This window comes from Gymnoscopelus microlampas (assembly GCF_963454915.1).
Source record: "Gymnoscopelus microlampas genome assembly, chromosome: 21".
Classification (NCBI taxonomy): Eukaryota; Metazoa; Chordata; class Actinopteri; order Myctophiformes; family Myctophidae; genus Gymnoscopelus; species Gymnoscopelus microlampas.
Genome location: NC_139958.1, coordinates 44,995,311 through 45,015,151, shown reverse-complemented (window position 1 = coordinate 45,015,151; position 19,841 = coordinate 44,995,311). Strand labels below are relative to the sequence as shown.

At 42.0% G+C, this 19,841-nt stretch overlaps 1 protein-coding gene across 1 annotated transcript in view; it reads right to left on the bottom strand.

Moving 5' to 3' along the window:
- The window catches only part of ap3b1a (adaptor related protein complex 3 subunit beta 1a), a 161,300-nt gene that overhangs the window by 108,360 nt on the left and 33,099 nt on the right, over positions 1 to 19,841 (bottom strand). The window contains exons 4-6 of the mRNA XM_084046027.1: positions 19,479 to 19,574; positions 17,014 to 17,174; positions 15,604 to 15,670 (exon numbers count right to left, since the gene is read on the bottom strand). Coding sequence (XP_083902153.1) covers positions 15,604 to 15,670; positions 17,014 to 17,174; positions 19,479 to 19,574 — 324 coding nt within the window. The remainder of the gene's footprint in view (positions 1 to 15,603; positions 15,671 to 17,013; positions 17,175 to 19,478; positions 19,575 to 19,841) is intronic.

The window sequence follows — 19,841 nt, the reverse complement described above, 5'->3', positions numbered from 1 at the left end:
GCGACGCGTTGTGAGCTTGCAGATCGGCTATTTTCAAAGCAAATCTTGGGAAAACATGTTTAACAACACAAACTCTGGTACGGGGGTCCCCTAGCACAAAATCTTTTCAGATGGGGATACGCGGACCGACAATTACATATTAAGTCTTTGACTGCCGTCGAAGCGTTATCGAGTCAATTGCTACTTTGTCCACTTGGCCGTCGACGCTTTAGACGCGCGTTTGTAATTATTGTTATTTTAGAGAAGATCACGGTCTAATCTTGAATCCCAAGGGAGCAGTAAAACTGTAGCACAAACGGATACGGAAATAATGGATATAACGTCATTCCGTTCCCGTCGACTCCATGTTTGTAGTTTTTTTTTTTCTTCGCCTGTATCTCTGTTCTTTTTTTTTGGTTCATTTTCCCGAGGAGACGCGTGTTTCCAACGGCCTGTAGCGAAGGGGACACTAGCTCCGGATGCAATGTTTTGCATCCGGAGCAATAGTCAGAGACTCCTGCTCCGGAAACACACATTAAATCGATCGATGAATATGGATCTAAACTTTTATGACAACTTTAAAACTACTAAAAACACGAAAATCGCTCGAAAATCGCTTGGCACTGGGTGAGTACATTATGAAAATACTCTGGCAGTCAAAGAGTTAAAACAAGATTTAGGAAGCAAGCCCAAATGAGCAAATACAACAACAAGCCAAAGATATAAATGAGTGCACCGTGGGCAAGACCTGGGATGTTGGTTGTCTAGGAAGTTGACAACCGGAAATGGTTGAATTTGGCGGAGGTACTGCCCAAGGAAATGACGTTGATGCTTTACAAATCTGTTAACATTCTCCGTGAATGAAACGAGTGTTGTGATTGGTCAAAAAATATTGTTTCCGGGGGAAACGGAAATCCTGTCCACTCACGACTTCCTAGACACTCGCCGCTTTAGGTCGTGACCAGGCTCTTCTCTTTGCAGATGAGTGAGGCTGGGACCGAGGTTAATATGAGTGAGTGAGTGAGAGAGAGAGAGAGAGAGACTTCACTAGGCAAGGCATGTCACAATTATCACCTAATTGCCATTATTTTTGCATAATAAAATTGACAGAATATTTCAGTGGTTCCCAAACTTTTTCATGTCAAGGACCCCCAAAATAATATGCATTTGGCCACGGACCCCCATGTAAAAAAAAAAAGTGTTGTTCCAGGGACCCCCAGAAGCTTGTATATCTGCTATATTTTTGAATAGCCAAAGTATAAAAGGTTAAAGTGGTTAAATTAATTGTGATGCTATATCAACACATTTTGCTGGGGACCCCCTGGAACCCCCCACGGCCCCACGGGCAGCTCCCCAGACACACTGGGAGCTGGGACCCTCTCCTCTTCCACCCTGAGCCATCCTGGACCAGTGGATCCCAAACGTTTTAGCTCAACACCCAAAAGAGAAATTAGATCTTTGCCCGGGACCCAAACAAGTGAAAACAGCAGATCTACAAGCTCTGCTATTTTCACTAATTCTTAAAACTTCTTAAATGTATTAATGGAAATTATTAGATTTGTTTATGAAATACTTACGATGAAAAGTTGTGATTTATTTTTTTACATATTTTGAAATAATGTATATATTGTTTTAAATGTAGGAAATGGACCCATAAAAATTGGTCCGCGGCCCAAACATGGGTCCTGACCCACTGTTTGGGAAACAGTGTCCTAGACCAGTGTTTCTCAACCAGGGGTCCGGGGACCACCAGTGGCCCTTGAGGGGGTTCCAGGTGGTCCCCAGCTAAATAATGGAGTTTGTAACCAAATGGACCCTTAGTTATATATACTGTATCTTCAACTCTTGAAAGCCTAAATCTAAACCTCATCAAACGGTGGAATAAATAATGTACCTTGATATGAGAACCACTGTCCTATAGACCAGGGGTCTTCAACGTTTTCAGGCCAAGGACCCCCTAGCTGAGAGAGAGATGAAGCAGGGACCCCCTACTCTATATTGTATAAAATTATGTTTCAGATTAAAGTTTTTTTTTACTTAGTCTGCTCTTTTTTCCCTCTACACCTATAGCCTCTTTGCCAAAATAGCCGATCTACAAGCTCTCAACGCCTCGCGCTGCGATCTGCTATTTTTTGGCTAAAGTTCTCCTCAGAAAAGGGATGCTAGGGTTCAAGTGGTTAAGGTAAAAAAATAATCACAACACACAAAGATTTGGCGGACCCCCTGTAGTAACTCTGAGGACCCCCTAGGGGTCCCGGACCCCCTGTTGAAGGACCCCTGTCCTAGACTGATCAAGTGAGCTGGGGTAAGGGGAGTCTTGCCCCGGGTGCAAGTTGAATGGTAAACTCTCAAGCTTATTTTGAGAGGGTCTGTCGTGTTGTCTTCCATTGGCATGGAGATGCTAGTGTGTGTGTGTGTGTGTGTGTGTGTGTGTGTGTGTGTGTGTGTGTGGGGGGGGGGGGGGGGGGGGGGTCGGGGGGGTGCGTGCGTGCGTGTGTTTTATAAATATTGAACCAATGAAAAGTATTAACAAGAGCTTGTGACTAAATACTAACTACATTGATTTCCTGAAAAGTAACAAGTTTTGGACATACAAGGTTTCAACCCGACAGCAACGATATACATGAATGATAAAGGGTTAAAGTGAACATCTATATATCTATCTATATATCTTTATATCTATATGTATATATATACACACACATATCCTGTGTATACATACAGTATATAAACATAATATGACCCTGGTGTGAGAAGGTACAGTTCTACATTAACCACAAAGCTAATGAAAGCTCTTTACAACATTGATCATTGAGCATAAACAACAGCCAGGCCTCCACACAGGTCCGCCGCGCATAATTGGATGGAAAATAAACGCCCGCTTAATGTCTGCGCCGAGCAATTTCACACAACCTTGCGAGGAGAAGACGCCCGTCAATAAAAGAAAAGGAGGTGGGAAAAAAAAAAGAAACGCCCTCCGCTGTTTTCTCGCCGTTTTCCCCCCCTCGCTAATATTTCTCTCAGCTCAAAAACTAATTTCATGTTGTATTCATGAGACGAAAGAAAGCGTGGAGAGAAGAGACAGACAGCCGCGCCGGGAGCCAACAATCAACCGCACTTTATTGGTGGAAGGAGGAAAAAAAAAAAAACGCATTAGGCCTGGTTTAGACTTCATTGGAGGACAGTGTCGCCCGCCGAAAGTAGCCAATCTACAAGCCCACAGCGCGTCGCGTCCGCGACGCGCTGTGGGCTTGTAGATCGGCTACTTTCGGCGGGCGACACCGCCGTACGGCGACGTATAAATTATGCATTAGGCTGTTGCACATTCGCAGGCTCACCGACTGACTGACTGACTGACTGAGTGACACGGGAGTGCATTAATATGCAAACAGCATTAAGGAGGCGAGGAGAGGAGACGAGGAATGGAGGGCGCAAAGGGAAGGGAACGGAATTTGGTCTCTCCAATTAAAGCGCCCAGGCCCCTGGTGAACCCTCTGGGAGACCCCGGTGCATTTATCCGCCAACCTGCGCACGCACGCGTGTGTGTGCGTGTGTCATGATTGGCCTTTCTCACATAAAAGAAAAAACTGCAACTGATGAATCGAAGGGGACATATCTCTAGAGATGATCAAATATGAACACAAATATGTTTCAGCTGTCACACATGTCACATCAATCTAGCATTAATTAATTACCTGAGTTGTGTGTATTTATGTAAAAAAAAAAAAAAAACGATAAGATATACAGTACATTCAGTGATTCAACTTCTTCATGCTCAACATGAATGGTAGAGATTTTAATTGGGAAAAGCCCTTTACTATTATTATTTGTATTACTACTATGATGATAATAGGGCAGGGGTCAGTGTCTTGCTTAGGGACACATAGGCTCTATGCACAGCAGCCATATTATTCTTTCTTCTTTCACAGGTGTTACCAATGATACTATGAAGGCTCGGTTCCATTTAGTGTAGCACAGTGGTTTCCACGACCCCCACAACTCTGAGAGTGTACAAATGGAACCTCTCAGAGTTACACACCCGTAAAGGGCCATTTGGAAGCCCATGAGGGTCCCTGGACCCCAACTGTAGCCCCACTGGTGTAGCAGAGTGTTTCCAGTGAGCCAACATGCACACTATCAGCACCCTGACTCTGTTTGACCAGAATGGAACAGAGCCTTCACTAGTATAATTGGTAACACCTGTGAATGTCTTCATAATATGGCTGCTGTGAATAGAGCCTATGGTCAGGGCCGGGAAACGAACTTGGGACCTTCTGGTTGCCAGGCGGCCTCTCTACCCATTCAGCTATGGCTGCCCTATTATGTAAATTCCTGCATTCCGCACACATTTCTATGTAGTCTTGCCACTGTTGTTGTACCCTACTGAATCAGCTGCCAGTGAGGAGCCCCCACCGGGAGGACGTAGCCCCTCCGTCCTACTCCTCCCGGTACCAAACAAGAAGCATTCCTATATAAATGATGTGAAGCCAGCGGAGCTAGTTCAGGCAGACAACTCAAAAGAGCGCCAAGTCCTGATCAGCCACATGCTCTCCATCCGAGTCCCTGGAACAAAATATTTTGAGATGGGGGTCTGCGACCCAACACATGACATGAAAAAGTTTTAGAACCACTGATATATATATAGCAACATACGTTTTTTTTTGTTTAACCGTTAGGATTTAGAAGACATTTGTAGAATCCCCAGAAGCAAAGATTTGACTTGGAAATGCTCGCTTTAAAAAACATATACAATCGAAGATTTGCAAAAAAATCTGGATTTTTAAAAATAAATAACAGATCTACAAGCTTGTAGCGCAGCACTCAGTAGCTTGTATATCTGCTATCTTTTTAATTACCAAATAAATATGAAAGTGACACAGATGCGTTCCCTTTTACTCTTTTACTGCCATGGACGCGTACCATGTCAGAGCTACCAGCTTCTTGCTGGTGCTCTGCCATCGTATTGCTCTGCTCTATGAAGTTTTTTGGTGCTCCCACCACCACCCCAGCATCCACCTGTGAGCTCTGTTTCTATGAGTTCCTTATGGGGGTCCATTTCATTCCATTCCCTGGAAAATCTAGTTGGCTAATAACGTATTATAATTCATGCTTACAGGGAATGAATGAAATGAGACGCCAAATATATGCTTAAATATTTATGCTCTATATATATAATGCTCAATACATATATTTATTAAATCCAAGAGTTGTCTGACTGAAATGGTTCTACTGTAAAATACTAAGCCATTTGTGTCTGTCTGTTTGCGTGCGTGCGTGCGTGCGTGCGTGCCTGCCTGCCTGCCTGCCTGCAGCTAATCTCACCAATACCAATTGTAGCCAATCAGGAGAGAGAACTCCCACAGGATACAGATCGAACACATACAATCGGAAGTGATGACACAAAGAAATTAGCAGACAAAATGGGGGGGGGGGGGGGAGTGTCCCACTGCAATGCATTGTGAGCTTGTAGATCTGATCGTTTAGGTGCATGACACCAGCGCCAAACCAAGTACAAAATGAGTCATTAGAATACGGTATCCTCTCCAGAGTGCGTGAATGTTACTTTGATGCTATTTGTGTCTCATCGTTGCCCTGTGTTCCCCTCGGTGTGTGTGTGTCATAGACCATGTGCATTCTTCTCCACCAACTTCCCCCATTAGACACGGCCTCGAAGGTAAAACTACACAACGTGCACACGGTCACACACACACACACACACACACACACACACACACACACACACACACACACACACACACACACACACACACACACATGGTAAACTACATGGGCCATCAACAAAGCTGACACCCTGCAGCATATTATCTGGGCGGCGTTGACAAGTCGGTAATGGAAAAATCACACTAAGCAAATGGTTCCTCTAATAACAATAAATTTCCTATAAAATTATGAAGGGCCCAAAGCGTTTCCTTGCATCTATTTTGCCATGAATTCTAATTAGAGTTTCCCGTGGTGGCGGAGGCAGAGTGCTGGCTCATCACGCCACGCGAGACGCCGCCGAGCGACCGAGCTTTGATTGATGGCCCAGGGCTGGGTGGAGCCTATCCTCACTGTAAGGCAGAAACCTTGTATCTCATTTTTTTTGTAAATAGGCTCTATTCACAGCAGCCATATTATGAAGACATTCACAGGTGTTACCAGTGATACTAATGAAGGCTCTGTTCCATTTAGTGTAGCACAGTAGTTCTCAGATTTTTGAATTTCAGATTTCCATGACCCCCATAACATTTACGGGTCCATTTGGTTCCATTTGTACACTCTGAGTTACACACGCGTAAAGGGCCATTTGGGAGTGTTTCCAGTCAGCCAACATGCACAATATCAGCAACCCTGACTCTGTTTGACCAGAATGGAACAGAGCCTTCATTAGTATCATTGGTAACACCTGTGAATGTCTTCATAATTCGGCTGCTGTGAATAGAGCCTATTTATGCCCCACTTCTTCGCACAACAGTGCCACGTAAAAGTAGGGAAAATAGACGATTTACATGCTCGGCCTGGTGCCGCGATGAGACACGTTGTGAGCTTGTAGATCGGCTATCTTTACTATTTCTAATAGCAAAAGTGGGTAAGTGTGTGTGTGTGTGGGTTTTATAAATATTGAATCAATGAAAAGTATTAACAAGAACTTGTGAATAATCTGGGAACCCATTCGGTAAAAAAAAGGGATATAAGTTTACTTTTTTCCCTTTGTTTTAGCCTCTGGGGCACCACCTCATTTTATTTGTGTAGAAACAGGAACTATGTTTGGCTCCTCCCCTTTCTTAGTCCACTTCCTGCCAGGTGCTTCTGTGTTTATTCCTACTAACAACAACACTACATGTTTAGGGCAGTGGTGCCGACAGATTCTTGAGAGATTAGTGACTAAATAATAACTACACTTGGATCCATTGGAACACAGCTTCTCCCCCCCCCCCCCCCCCCATTTCCTGGAAAGTAACAGTTTTGGACATACAAGGTTTCCACCCGACAGCAATACTATCCTCCCTCTCTCTCTCTCTCTCCCTTAACCCATTAATACTGGAACGAGAAAGCATCGGTGTGTCATTTCAGATTTCGTTGGCTATTTAAAAATAGCAGATCTACAAGCTCGTAGCACTTGTAGATCTGCTATTTATTTTTTTTAATCGTGAAAATGTGTGCAAATCTTTAAATATGTGTTTTTTAAAGCAAACATTTTTAACTCAACTACTGGGGTATTCTACAAATGTCTTCTAAATCCAAACAGTTTTTTTTGTTGCTATATATCAGTGGTTCTCAAACTTTTTCATGTCAAGGTCCCCCAAATTTATGTTTTGGCCACGGACCCCCCCCCCATCTTAAACTATTTTGTTCCAGGGAACCCCCCCCCCCCCCCCCCCCTCCCAGAAGCAAAGATTTGAGTTAAAAAATATATTTCCCAAAAAATATATATTCAAAGATTCTGCACCAATTTTCACGATAAAAAAAAAAAAAGCAGATCTACAAGCTCATAGCACGGCACTCGGTGCCGCGCTATGAGCTTGTAGATCTGACAAAAGAAATGACAAAAATGACACACATGCGTTCCCCGGATTGAATGGGTTAAATTAATGGGCGTGTCACTTGGCCCCTAATCATACGTGCCCCTCCCCCCTCTTTCTTCTCATTTCAGTTTTGCGGTCGGTGCAGAGAGGGGAGGACGCGGATCGAGGGGATCGATCATTTATCTTGTAATGGCGGGATAATAGATCCATCACGGTAAAAAAAAAAAACAGCTGCAGCCGTCTCCTCTTTAAACACTGCTGCGGCCCGGAATCAAACCCTCCATGTGTCACAAACCGTTTAAGTAAAAGGGACACTTTGGTTCTGCAAAGGACAATGGCACGTAGTGCGTTAACTTAATTACCAAATGTTTCCATGTTCTTGCAGTGACATCAACTAAGACTGGGCAATTAACTGAAAATGTATTGGAACCGATATTTAGAACCAATGACCTACTTAAACCAAATAACCGAGAAGTATATCAACAAATTGACTTTGATTTTTTTGGCAATTAGTCTGATTAACCACTGTATTATATGTTGTTGTACAATGGTGGTGTTCAAAAATAGTGAAAATAGCGATTTACAAGCATTGAAACTAAACGTGTTGTGAGCTTTTAAATAGTCTATTCTCAAGATAGTTTTTTCTTTTTTTAACACATTCCATGCCAGAGTTTAATATCATAATGTACTCACCAGTGCCAGCGTTTTATTGTTGTTCTTTTGTTTTTTTTAACGTCGCCACAGACCTCGTTAAATTCCTTAAGATCGCGCGTTAAACTGTTTGTAAACACACAGGCGATCCATCTGAGTCGGCCAGCGAAAACCATTTCGATGGCAATCCGCCATCTTGTAGTTACAACGGTTTATGTTAAACAGCGATCAGCGACGAGAAAAACTACAACCGAGAAAATGGCGATTTAGTGTCCGCTTTAGAATGGAGGCGGATGGGAACGAAAATATACTTCGCGTATATCTACGCGACTGGCACGTTGCGCAATTAAGTAGGTTCGCGTAGATATACGCGACTGGCACTCAATGTGTTAATAATCGTTCATTAATCCTAAACGAGGTAAGTGTTAAAAAATGATAGTGATGATAAATGGCTCAGCCCTAACATTAACACAGCAAATACCTGATTGAGGTCATTAAGTTATTCTAGTTGAATTTCTTCCCAATTTTCTTTTACATTTTCCAACATTTTCCAAAAATAGCCTGTTTGGTGGCAAACTTGCATGTCAACCTGTTGGTTGGCTGGTTGGCTGGTATTTAGATTTAAATGTTCCGTAACCAAAAAATAAAGATGTTGTTTAGACAGATGCTAGTTTCCTCGTTTACCTGGTATCCTATAGTTTAAAATGAACAGGATAGTTCAGAAGTATTTAGAAACATGTTGTTTAGACAGATGCTCGGTTCATCGTTTACCCGGTATCTTATGTGGCTATTTACTGTGTTGTTTGTTGACAAGAGTTCATGTTTTTTCTCATTTCAAAGTTCACTCTGGATAAGAGCGTCAGCTAAAAGCATAAATTGTAAAGGTTACACGATCCAAAAATAGAAGATTTTTGATCATTGAAATAGCATATCTACAAGCTTGCTAGGCGACACGTTGTGAGCTCGTAGATCGGCTATGTGTTTTTTTAATTCCTTTTAACAGGTCGTTCATGAAAGTCCTTGCGGTCTTGTTTCCAATGAGAACCTGTGAGCAATTAGGGGTTAAGAGTCTTGCTCAGGGACAAATTTCATTTCATCGATACATATGCTGACCTGGCCTGGAATCGAACCTGGGGCAACCAGGGCCTCTGGCTCCCTAGGCGGGGCTCTCTAACCACTCAGCTATGGCCGCCCCTCCTAATTTTGCACATCACCAATGTACAACAATGTACAACAGGGTTATGTTGTTAATCCGACTAAATCAGACTCGGTTTAGTCGTTGTTTAAAAGAAATCTATTCCGATTATCCGATATTATAGCTGATGCTATAATATCCTCTCTGTATGATGATTATGTCCTCTGTATGTGATGATAATGTCCTCTGTGTGTGATGATAATGTCCTCTGTATGTGATGATAATGTCCTCTGTGTGATGATAGTGTCCTCTGTATGTGATGATAATGTCCTCTGTATGTGATGATAATGTCCTCTGTGTGTGATGATAATGTCGTCTGTATGTGATGATAATGTCCTCTGTGTGTGATGATAATGTCCTCTGTATGTGATGATAATGTCCTCTGTGTGTGATGATAATGTCCTCTGTGTGTGATGATAATGTCCTCTGTGTGTGATGATAATGTCCTCTGTATGTGATGATAATGTCCTTTGTGTGATGATAATGTCCTCTGTGTGATGATAATGTCCTCAGTGTATGATGATAATGTCCTCTGTGTGTGATGATAATGTCCTCTGTATGTGATGATAATGTCCTCTGTGTGTGATGATAATGTCCTCTGTGTGTGATGATAATGTCCTCTGTGTGATGATAATGTCCTCTGTGTGATGATAATGTCCTCAGTGTATGATGATAATGTCCTCTGTGTGATGATAATGTCCTCAGTGTGTGATGATAATGTCCTCTGTGTGATGATAATGTCCTCAGTGTGTGATGATAATGTCCTCTGTGTGTGATGATAATGTCCTCTGTGTGATGATAATGTCCTCTGTGTGATGATAATGTCCTCTGTGTGATGATAATGTCCTCAGTGTGTGATGATAATGTCCTCTGTGTGATGATAATGTCCTCAGTGTGTGATGATAATGTCCTCTGTGTGATGATAATGTCCTCAGTGTGTGATGATAATGTCCTCTGTGTGATGATAATGTCCTCAGTGTGTGATGATAATGTCCTCTGTGTGATGATAATGTCCTCTGTGTGATGATAATGTCCTCAGTGTATGATGATAATGTCCTATCTGTGTGATGATAAAGTCCTCTCTGTGATGATAAAGTCCTCTCTGTGATGATGAAGTCCGCTACCATAAGGTGTCATGATATGGGGCAGGTTATAACTACAAAATGATGTCATCAAGAAGTTATTATGGGTGGTCTCAGAATCTTCAGTGGTCACCCCAGCACACCTAGATGTTTTGACAGTAAGAACCAACCTTCGGAACCAGAGGAAGGTGGTGTCAACCCGTCCAAACATGAAAGGAGTATGAGAGGTGTCTTGTCAATAAGAACTTTTTTTCTTAATGCCCATAAGAACTTTGTTCTGATGTCTTATTATGGTAGCATGTAGCCTCTAAGGGAGCGCTCGGCTGACAGCTGGGACCGCATGCGAGTCAGCGTTTACTATGCCTGAACCTAACCGTAAAAGGTAGGAGACACAAAGTTGACACTTTGTGTCTCCTACCGGAGCCACTGCCGGTCATCAAATTACATCTCCATGAATTCAAGTCTCCATGGGGTGTGCAATCGATAGGAAAAAAAGGCATTTTGGGGGTGAACTATCCCTTTAACCTCACAGAAACTGTGCCTAAACATAACCTTAACACATTCCACGCCAGAGTTTAATATCATAATGTGCCAGCGTTTTATCGTTGTTTTTTTGTTTTTTTTCACGTCGCTAAATACCTTAAGATCGCGCGTTCAACTGTTTGTAGACACACAGGGTAGCTGTGTGAGTGGCCCAGAGAAGACCGTTTCAATCGGCGGATCGTCCATTTTGCAGTAGCCGCAATTTCTATTAAACAGCGTTCACCGCGGAGAAAAACAACAACCGAGATAATGGCGGATTAGTGGAAGCTTTAGAGCGGCGGTGGATGGGAACGAAAATCTTCGATTGACATTTCCGTTTCCGGTGTGCTACAATGAAATGTGTCACTGCGAGGGAGGCCTACAATGAAATATGTCACTGCGAGGGAGGCCTACAATGAAATGTGTCACTGCGAGGGAGGCCTACAATGAAATGTGTCACTGCGAGGGAGGCCTACAATGAAATGTGTCACTGCGAGGAAAAAATAAATAAAAAGACCACTTCGCGTAGAACTAACTACACGACTGGCACGCTGCGCAATTATTTAGGTTCGCGTAGAACTACGCGATTGGTACGCAATGTGTTAATCTCACAAGAACCCTCCCGTGAAAATGCTTCTTCTTTGACCCTGTGGTCTAAGGATCAGCAAACTATTGTCTTATACACTACGGCAACGACTCCGATACTGAATTTCTGAAAGTGTGACCATAATGTCCTCTCTCTGTGTGACAATAATGTGTGTGTCCCATTCTCAGAGTACAATAATGTCCATCAGCCCTCATAGTGTGACCATAATGTCCTCTCTCTCTCTCTCTCTCTCTCTGTCCCCAACGTCTCATAGGGTGATAATGTCCCCTCTCTCTGTCCCCAACGTCTCATAGTTTGATAATGTCCCCCCCAGCCCTCTATAGTGTTAGCTCCAGTAAAGCCGAGTCATTTGTCTTCGTTAGCACCGGGGGCTAAATATGTTCTGCATCTGGTAGCGGGGGTCCTTCTCCCCCCCACCCCCTCTTGGCCTGGGTTCTGTGTGCATAATGAGAGCTTAACGCTGTGAATACATAAAGCTACAAAACAAACCCGACATTATGTCCTCTGTATTCTATAGACAAGCTTGACATTCAAAACACTTTGCATGCCATTTATTTTGACCTCTTTCAAATTAGCGGCGCGCCTCCACGCTAAAGCTTTGCATTGTGCGTGTGACTGACTTAACCCATTAAGACCTGGGACGCATCTGTGTCACTTTTTGATTTGAGCTGAAAAAAAAAAACATTATTTTACACTTGGCTATTCAAAAATAGCAGATATACAAGCTCATAGCGCGGCACCGAGTGCCGCGCTATGAGCTTGTAGATCTGCTATTTTTGAAAAATCGTGAAAATGTGTGAAAATCTTCGATTTATACATTGTTTTAAAGTGAACATTTGTAACACAAATCTTTGCTTCTGGGGGGTCTCTGGAACAAAATATTTTGAGATGGGGGTCAGCGGCCAAATACATATAATTTTGGGGGTCCTTGACGTGAAAAAGTTTGAGAACCACTGATATAGAAACATATGTTCTTTCAGAATACTGTTGGGATTTAGAAGACATTTGTAGAATCGGCTTCAGGTCTTAATGGGTTAAAAGACAGTCTTGAGAATCCTCCGGCTTCATTTACGGTTCATTTCGTCGCTGTCGCGTGGAAACCTTGTATGTCCAAAACTGCTACTTTTCAAGATAAAACAAATATACAACACAAGCTCTTGTCATTGGTTAACCCATTAAAACCGGGAACGCATCTGTGTAACTACTTTAACCATTATGTTATACTTTGGCTATTCAAAAATAGCAGATATAAAGGCACAGAGTGCCGCACTATGAGCTTGTAGATCTGCAATTTGTTTTTAAATCGTGAAAATGTGTGCAAATCTGACATCTTTTAGAGCGAACATTTTCAAGTCAAATCTTTGCTTCTTGGGGGGTCCCTGGAACAACATATTTTGAGATGGGGGTCCGCGGCCAAATACATTGGGGGTCCTTGACATGCAAACCACCAAACATAAGTTTGTTCAAAAAACTGGATTTAGACATTTTGTAGAATCCACAGAAGCAAAGATTTGAGTTACAAATGTTCGCTTTGAAAGATATATATTCAATGATTTGCACACATTTTTCATGATTTAAAAAATAAATCAGATCTACAAGCTCATAGCACGGCACTCTGTGTCGTGCTATTGTATATCTGCTATTTTTTGAATAGCCAAAGTATAAGATAATGGTTCGAATCTAAAATGACAGACGCTTTCCCGGTTTTAACCCATTAAGACCTGGAACGCATCTGTGTCACTTTAGATTTCTTTGGCTATTCAAAAATAGCAGATCTACAAGCTCATAGCGCGGCACCGAGTGCCGCGCTATGAGCTTGTAGATCTGCTATTTTTTTTAAATCTTGAATTTTGTTTTTCAAAAAACTTAGGATTTAGAAAGCATTTTTTGAATCGGCCTCAGGTCCTAATGGGTTAATGGGTTAAATATTTATAAAACCCACAACCAGGGCAGGAATTTTGTGGAGGCCATGGCCGCCGTTGCCCCTCATTTTGGCCTCATGCCCTTAACAAAAATGAAACAGGCCACAGTGGCCTTGATGCCCCGTCCACACCGACAGTGTGCCAGATTTCACCGTTTTCTCCTTCGCTTCTTTCCTGTCAATATGTTTTTTAGACACCAGTGTCTTGCTTAGATTTTGAATTCTGAAATAGAAAGCTGTATTTATTTATTTTGCTGATTGTTATACAGAGATGCTCATAGGCCTGCGTCCTGCGTCTCTGACGCACCATATTGAAAAAGGACGCATTCACGGCACCCTCGTTGCGTCCATGGGACGCACTACAATTTAGCGGAAATTACCGCGGATTTGAAGGCCATCCGTGGATTTCAAAGCCGTCCGCGGATTACAAGGCATAGTGCAGAAAACAAGAAAAATCTCGGTAAAACACCGCCATATGGAGAAGTATTCTCTCTCTGTCTCAGGGCATTGCGAGCTGCTGCTAGAGGGAGAGAGTGAAAGTGCTGCGCAACTTACAGCCCAACTTCAAAGCAAGTTAACGATGGCTCGTTGACCCCAATTTGACCACTAGGCAATCAACACTGAACAGCACTAATTAATGGCAGCTGTGATTCTTGTGTCTTTTCGTGCAGCCAGATATCAAATAATTCCCTGTAGAGCAGGGGTCTTCAGTGTTTTCAGGCCAAGGACCCCCTAGTTGAGAGAGAGATGAAGCAGGGACCCCCTCTATATTGTATAAAATTGTGTTTCAGATAAACTTTTGCTGCTCTTTTTTCCCTTTACACACCTATAACTCCAAAAATAGCCGATCTACAAGCTCACAAGTGTGAGCTTGTAGATCTGCTATTTTTGGCAAAAGTTCTCCTCAGAAAAGGGATACTAGGATTCAAGTGGTTAATGTAAAAAAAAAAATCAAGTACTACAAGTACTACAAGTACTAGTTGTCGGATTTGGAATTGTGTACTTTTCTTTCAGATACATGTTCTACATGAATATAACCATATAAGATGAAACACGAGTTAAACGCTGTGCATTTTTGTGGGACCCATAAAATGTCCCTGGGACCCATCTAAAAGACCACCCTTGCATCCCAGGACCCATTGCATTGAAAACCTAGCAACATCACTGGTTATACTATATTTAACCCATTAAGACCTGAGGCCGATTCTACAAATGCCTTCCAAAATCAGTAGTTCACACACTTTCAAGATTTCTCAAAAATGTTCAAAAATAGCAGATGTACAAGCTTCCAGCGCGGCACAAAGTGACACGCTGTGAGCTTGTATATATATGCCGTTTTTGAATAGCCAAAAATCTGAAATTACACAGATGCTTTCGCCGTTTTTAAACCCATTAAGACCTGGAACTGTGTCATTTTTAGATGTGAGCTAAAAAGCATTATTTTACACTTTGGGCTATTCAAAAATAGCAGATATACAAGCTCATAGCGCGGCAAACGATCCTTAACATGTCATTTCAATTCATAAACTCATTGTTTTTATCTCACATTATCGGCTATGTTCGCTTTCTTTTGTGTGACACTGTAGCATGACGTCATTTACAAAAAAAAACTAAATATAAAAAGTTAAAACATGGAGAATTGGAGATACAAGTTTTCTGCCCAGCAGTGACGATTTTCATAAACAGAGTGCTTATTTGGCCTTTGAGGAGATGAGGCTGACAGCGGCATCAGTGTGAAAAGGCTTGTAAATGGACTGTTAACACGGAGCATGTGAATGGAGTGTGGGTTTAAGTGGCTGTTAACAAACCATGGCATTACTGGATAAACGGAGCCACGGAGAGCAGGGCAATGACTAGCATTTGACTGGGGCGCCATCCAGTGGCCAGGATCCTCAACAGGATTCCGGTTTGTTTTTACATCACAGGACAAAATCTAATTCCAAATATGTAAACAAGAAACTGTAAAGACATTTTCAAACACGGCAGATCAACACGCCACAAGCTTGTAGATGGGCTAGTTTCATTGCCCGCCGACCGCCGTACAATGACGTATATAGGGCGTTAGTGGTTAATAATGGTTTATGGCTGTGTTCTTGTTGTGTTTATTGTGTTGTACTTACAGTGCTTTTGTCTTTCAGCAGTTTCTCAATCACTTCAATCAGCTGTTCTTTCTGATCAGGATCCAAGCTGAACACAAAAGGAGTGAGAATTATTTCCAATGTATAATGTAAAAATTGATGGGCTTACTAATTACATTTTTATCACTTCCCCCGCCTGTCAAAACCAAAGATAAAAGCAGGCATCTAAACGCATGGCTGTCACTTGATGTTGGGTGGCCCAAAACGTTGCAACAATGAATGACAACATATCTGATGTCCGCAACAAGGCCTTTAACAAACGTTAATACCAATTAGAAACCACATTCATACCCTCCATTTTAACAAACTCACAGTTGAGCTTCCACTTGAGTTATGGCTACATTCTAAAAATAAAAACTACACATTTTTAACTGCAAAACCTATAATTTTCTGTCAGTGCACCGATATGCACAGCGAGTCTGAAGTCGATCGGTCCCATATACGGACAGGACATATCGGTCGGATCGGCGGTTCTGGACAACCGCCAACCTGACCGACTCCACACCAGGCACCGCACTGCCCTCGGCGATGCACGCACCGAGGTTGAATCAATTCCTCTGATAAATAGTGAAAATAGCTGATCTACAAGCTCACAACGCCACGCATTGCGAGGCGTTGTGAGCTTGTAGATCGGATATTTTCAAAATGTTTGCCTCTTTCTTAGGTAATATTTGACAATTTGGACAATGTTTGTTGGTTACTTTGACGTAGTAATGGTGTTATTATTAGTTTATTTTTATTGTAGAGGTATTAAAAAGGTCTTAAAAGTTATTAAACCATGTTATTAACTCATTGAGTGCCATTAACGTGTTTTCACGTGTTTTTACCGCTATGGCTCAACGTGCCAATGACGTGTTTGACGTGTTTTTGAAAAAACACAAATCTTTTATTTTTTTTTTAAACATGTTCAGAACCCAAGATATCATCATCTGAAGATTTGCAGATTTGCAGCTCCATCCACTCCTTGTTTAACTTAGAAATGAAAAAGGCTGTATCTCGCTTCCTTAGCACTTTTGTTTTACTTTGAAAAAAACTCTGGCACTGGGACAACATCATTCTGAAATAATTCTGGCAATTCTGGCACTCAATGAGTTAACCCCTGACCTAAGTTTACTGAAAAACTTCAAATATGTATTTAAAAATTACAAAAATGTATGTTGCTATATAATGTACATAGTGCGTCTTGAAAAGTGTAGTTACAAATAGGGGTTCCCGCCAAAAACGGGTTAAATTGTAACTTTAGAAATGTACAGATACCCTGTACACACTTATACTGTATGTTGGTTTGTTTACTGTTGAGTGACAAAACAATGTTGGCCATTACGCTAATCATCTGGAGACCCCACAAACTCATTTGGGGACCCCCAGTTCGGGAACCATTGCTGTAGACACCTGTAGAGTTTCTGGATGGCGTGGGCAGAGGTCTTGCGTACGTATGGGGACATGTCGGTGGCAGCCTCCTTAATGGCCAGCATCATGATGGGGACGATGATGGGGACTCGGATACTGGACAGAACCCTCAGAGCGCTGGCCCGGATCAGCTGGTTAGGGTCCTGACGGAGAAGATCACAATTAATACGCGTATGTTGGAACTGAAAAACGGGAGGGATTGTACCCGAAAGTGACGTCACTTTCGGGGCCAAATCAGTTCGGCCTGTTTTGAGACCAATTTATATAAAACCCCAGATATGCTGTGAAAGCCTGAGTGCTCAAACTGGGGTATTTTTAGCGGCGCTAGCCGCTCTATACCTTTAGGTATAGAGCGGATATTAGCCCTCTATACCTGGCTTTTGCGTCAACGTTCTGATTGGTCAGGCTCGCCAACGTTCTGATTGGTCAGGCTCGCCAACGTTCTGATTGGTCAGGTCCGTCAACGTTCTGATTGGTCAGGCTCGCCAACGTTCTGATTGGTCAGGTCCGTCAACGTTCTGATTGGTCAGGCTCGCCAACGTTCTGATTGGTCAGGTCCGTCAACGTTCTGATTGGTCAGGCTCGCCAACGTTCTGATTGGTCAGGTCCGTCAACGTTCTGATTGGTCAGGCTCGCCAACGTTCTGATTGGTCAGGTCCGTCAACGTTCTGATTGGTCAGGCCCGTCAAGGTTCTGATTTGTCAGGCAAGGGGACTATTCATGACATCACTATGATGTCAAGGTTTATTTTTTATTTCCTCATGTTTTTTTTTGTATATATTTTTATTTTCTCATGCTTTTCCCCCTTCTTTTTTTGTATGTATTTTTAACGGCGATGGTCCTGCTCTATACCTGGCTTTTCCGTCAACGTTCTGATTGGTCAGGCCCGTCAAGGTTCTGATTGGTCAGGCCCGTCAAGGTTCTGATTGGTCAGGCCTGTCAAGGTTCTGATTTGTCAGGCAAGGGGACTATTCATGACATCACTATGATGTCAAGGTTTATTTTTTATTTCCTCATGTTTTTTTTTGTATATATTTTTATTTTCTCATGCTTTTCCCCCTTCTTTTTTTGTATGTATTTTTAACGGCGATGGTCCTGCTCTATACCTGGCTTTTCCGTCAACGTTCTGATTGGTCAGGCCCGTCAACGTTCTGATTGGTCAGGCAAGGGAACTATTCATGACATCAATATTATATCATGAATACAAAATTAGATGGTTTATATAAACTGTAAAAGTCCAGAACATAAACACTCTGGGTACAGCTTATAAATTGTATAGATTATTTCATAACACATACATATCTTTCTGGTACCACATTTATACACACGCACACACAAAGTTTATTTTTTAGGTACCCACTCTATCAGCTATGACAGATCAGTTTTTGCCACTTACCTTGGAATGCATTTGGTGATTCGCTTCCAATGGCACTATTTAGTGCCACTGGAAGCCTTGAAATACATTTACAGAGATTTAATATTGTTTCTCTAGTAGAAACACATATCTATGACAAAATATATCAAAGGCGCCGCTACCTTCACACAGGTGTGATTTTTTGGGGATAGAAGAGAGGTAAGGGAGACCAAAAACACACAAAAAAAGAAGGAAAAGTTCATGGTGTAGTCCCTTTATGCAATGGGTGTCGTAACGCACAATACAATTGTCATAACGTAAGTTGAATGGAGAAGGCTTTGCCAAGAAGGAAAGACAGCAACATTTACATTAGGGGTGCACCAGCTGGAGCTAATCCATTAATAAAAAATAAAATAAAAACAATCAACTTTTTTAATCCTTCTTATTTGGGGTTGTCATTTTCTTTTTTTAAACGCATACTGTGTCATTTTTTATTGTTTCAGCTATAACCATTATTTCATACTTTGGGCTATTGAAAAATAGCAGATATACAAGCTCATAGCGCGGCACCGAGTGCCACAATACGAGCTTGTAGATCTGCTATTTTTTTTGAAAAATCGTGAAAACGTTCGCAAATATATATCTATTTTTCAAAGCGAACATTTTAACCCAAATCTTTGCTTCTGGGGGATTCTACAAATGTCTCCTAAATCCTATCAATTTTTCTTTTTTTGTTTTTTTTTACTTATGTTGCTATATCAGTGGTTCTCAAACTTTTTCATGTCAAGGACCACCACAAATGTTATGTATTTGGCCACAGAACCCCCCTCTCAAAATATTTTGTTCCAGAGACCCCCAGAAGCAAAGATTTGAGATAAAAATGTATATATTCACAGATTTGCACACATCTTCACGTTTTTTTCTTCAAAAATAGCAAATCTACAAGCTCATAGCGAGGCACTCGGTGCAACGCTATGAGCTTGTATACCTGCTATTTTTTAATAGCCAAAGAAATCTTAAAATGACACAGATGCATTCCCGGATTGAATGGGTTAAATGCAGAAGCGGAAAAATAACATGTGTGGCGAGGTACCTTGAGGGCTCTCTGGAAGGTGCTGATGGACAGCAGAGCCAAGTCCTGCTGCTCCTCTGCGTATCTCACCAGGTACACATACACCAGCTTCTTCAACTGAAAACAACACAATACACATACATTTAAATACCAGCCTCTTCAACTGCAACAATACATACGGTTGTTGTTGGGCAGAAACCTCGTCTTCATATTTCAACGTGTTGTGTTTTCTTTTCCCGTAAATTAACGCCCTACTTGATCACACTACGGCATGAAAGCTCGAAACTATTTTCGAGCTTGTCGATCTGCTACTCTTGCCGTTTTTGAATTGTGAAAATCTAGAGTGTTGTCCAATGTCCAGGGAGTTTTAGAGAGGGAAGAAGA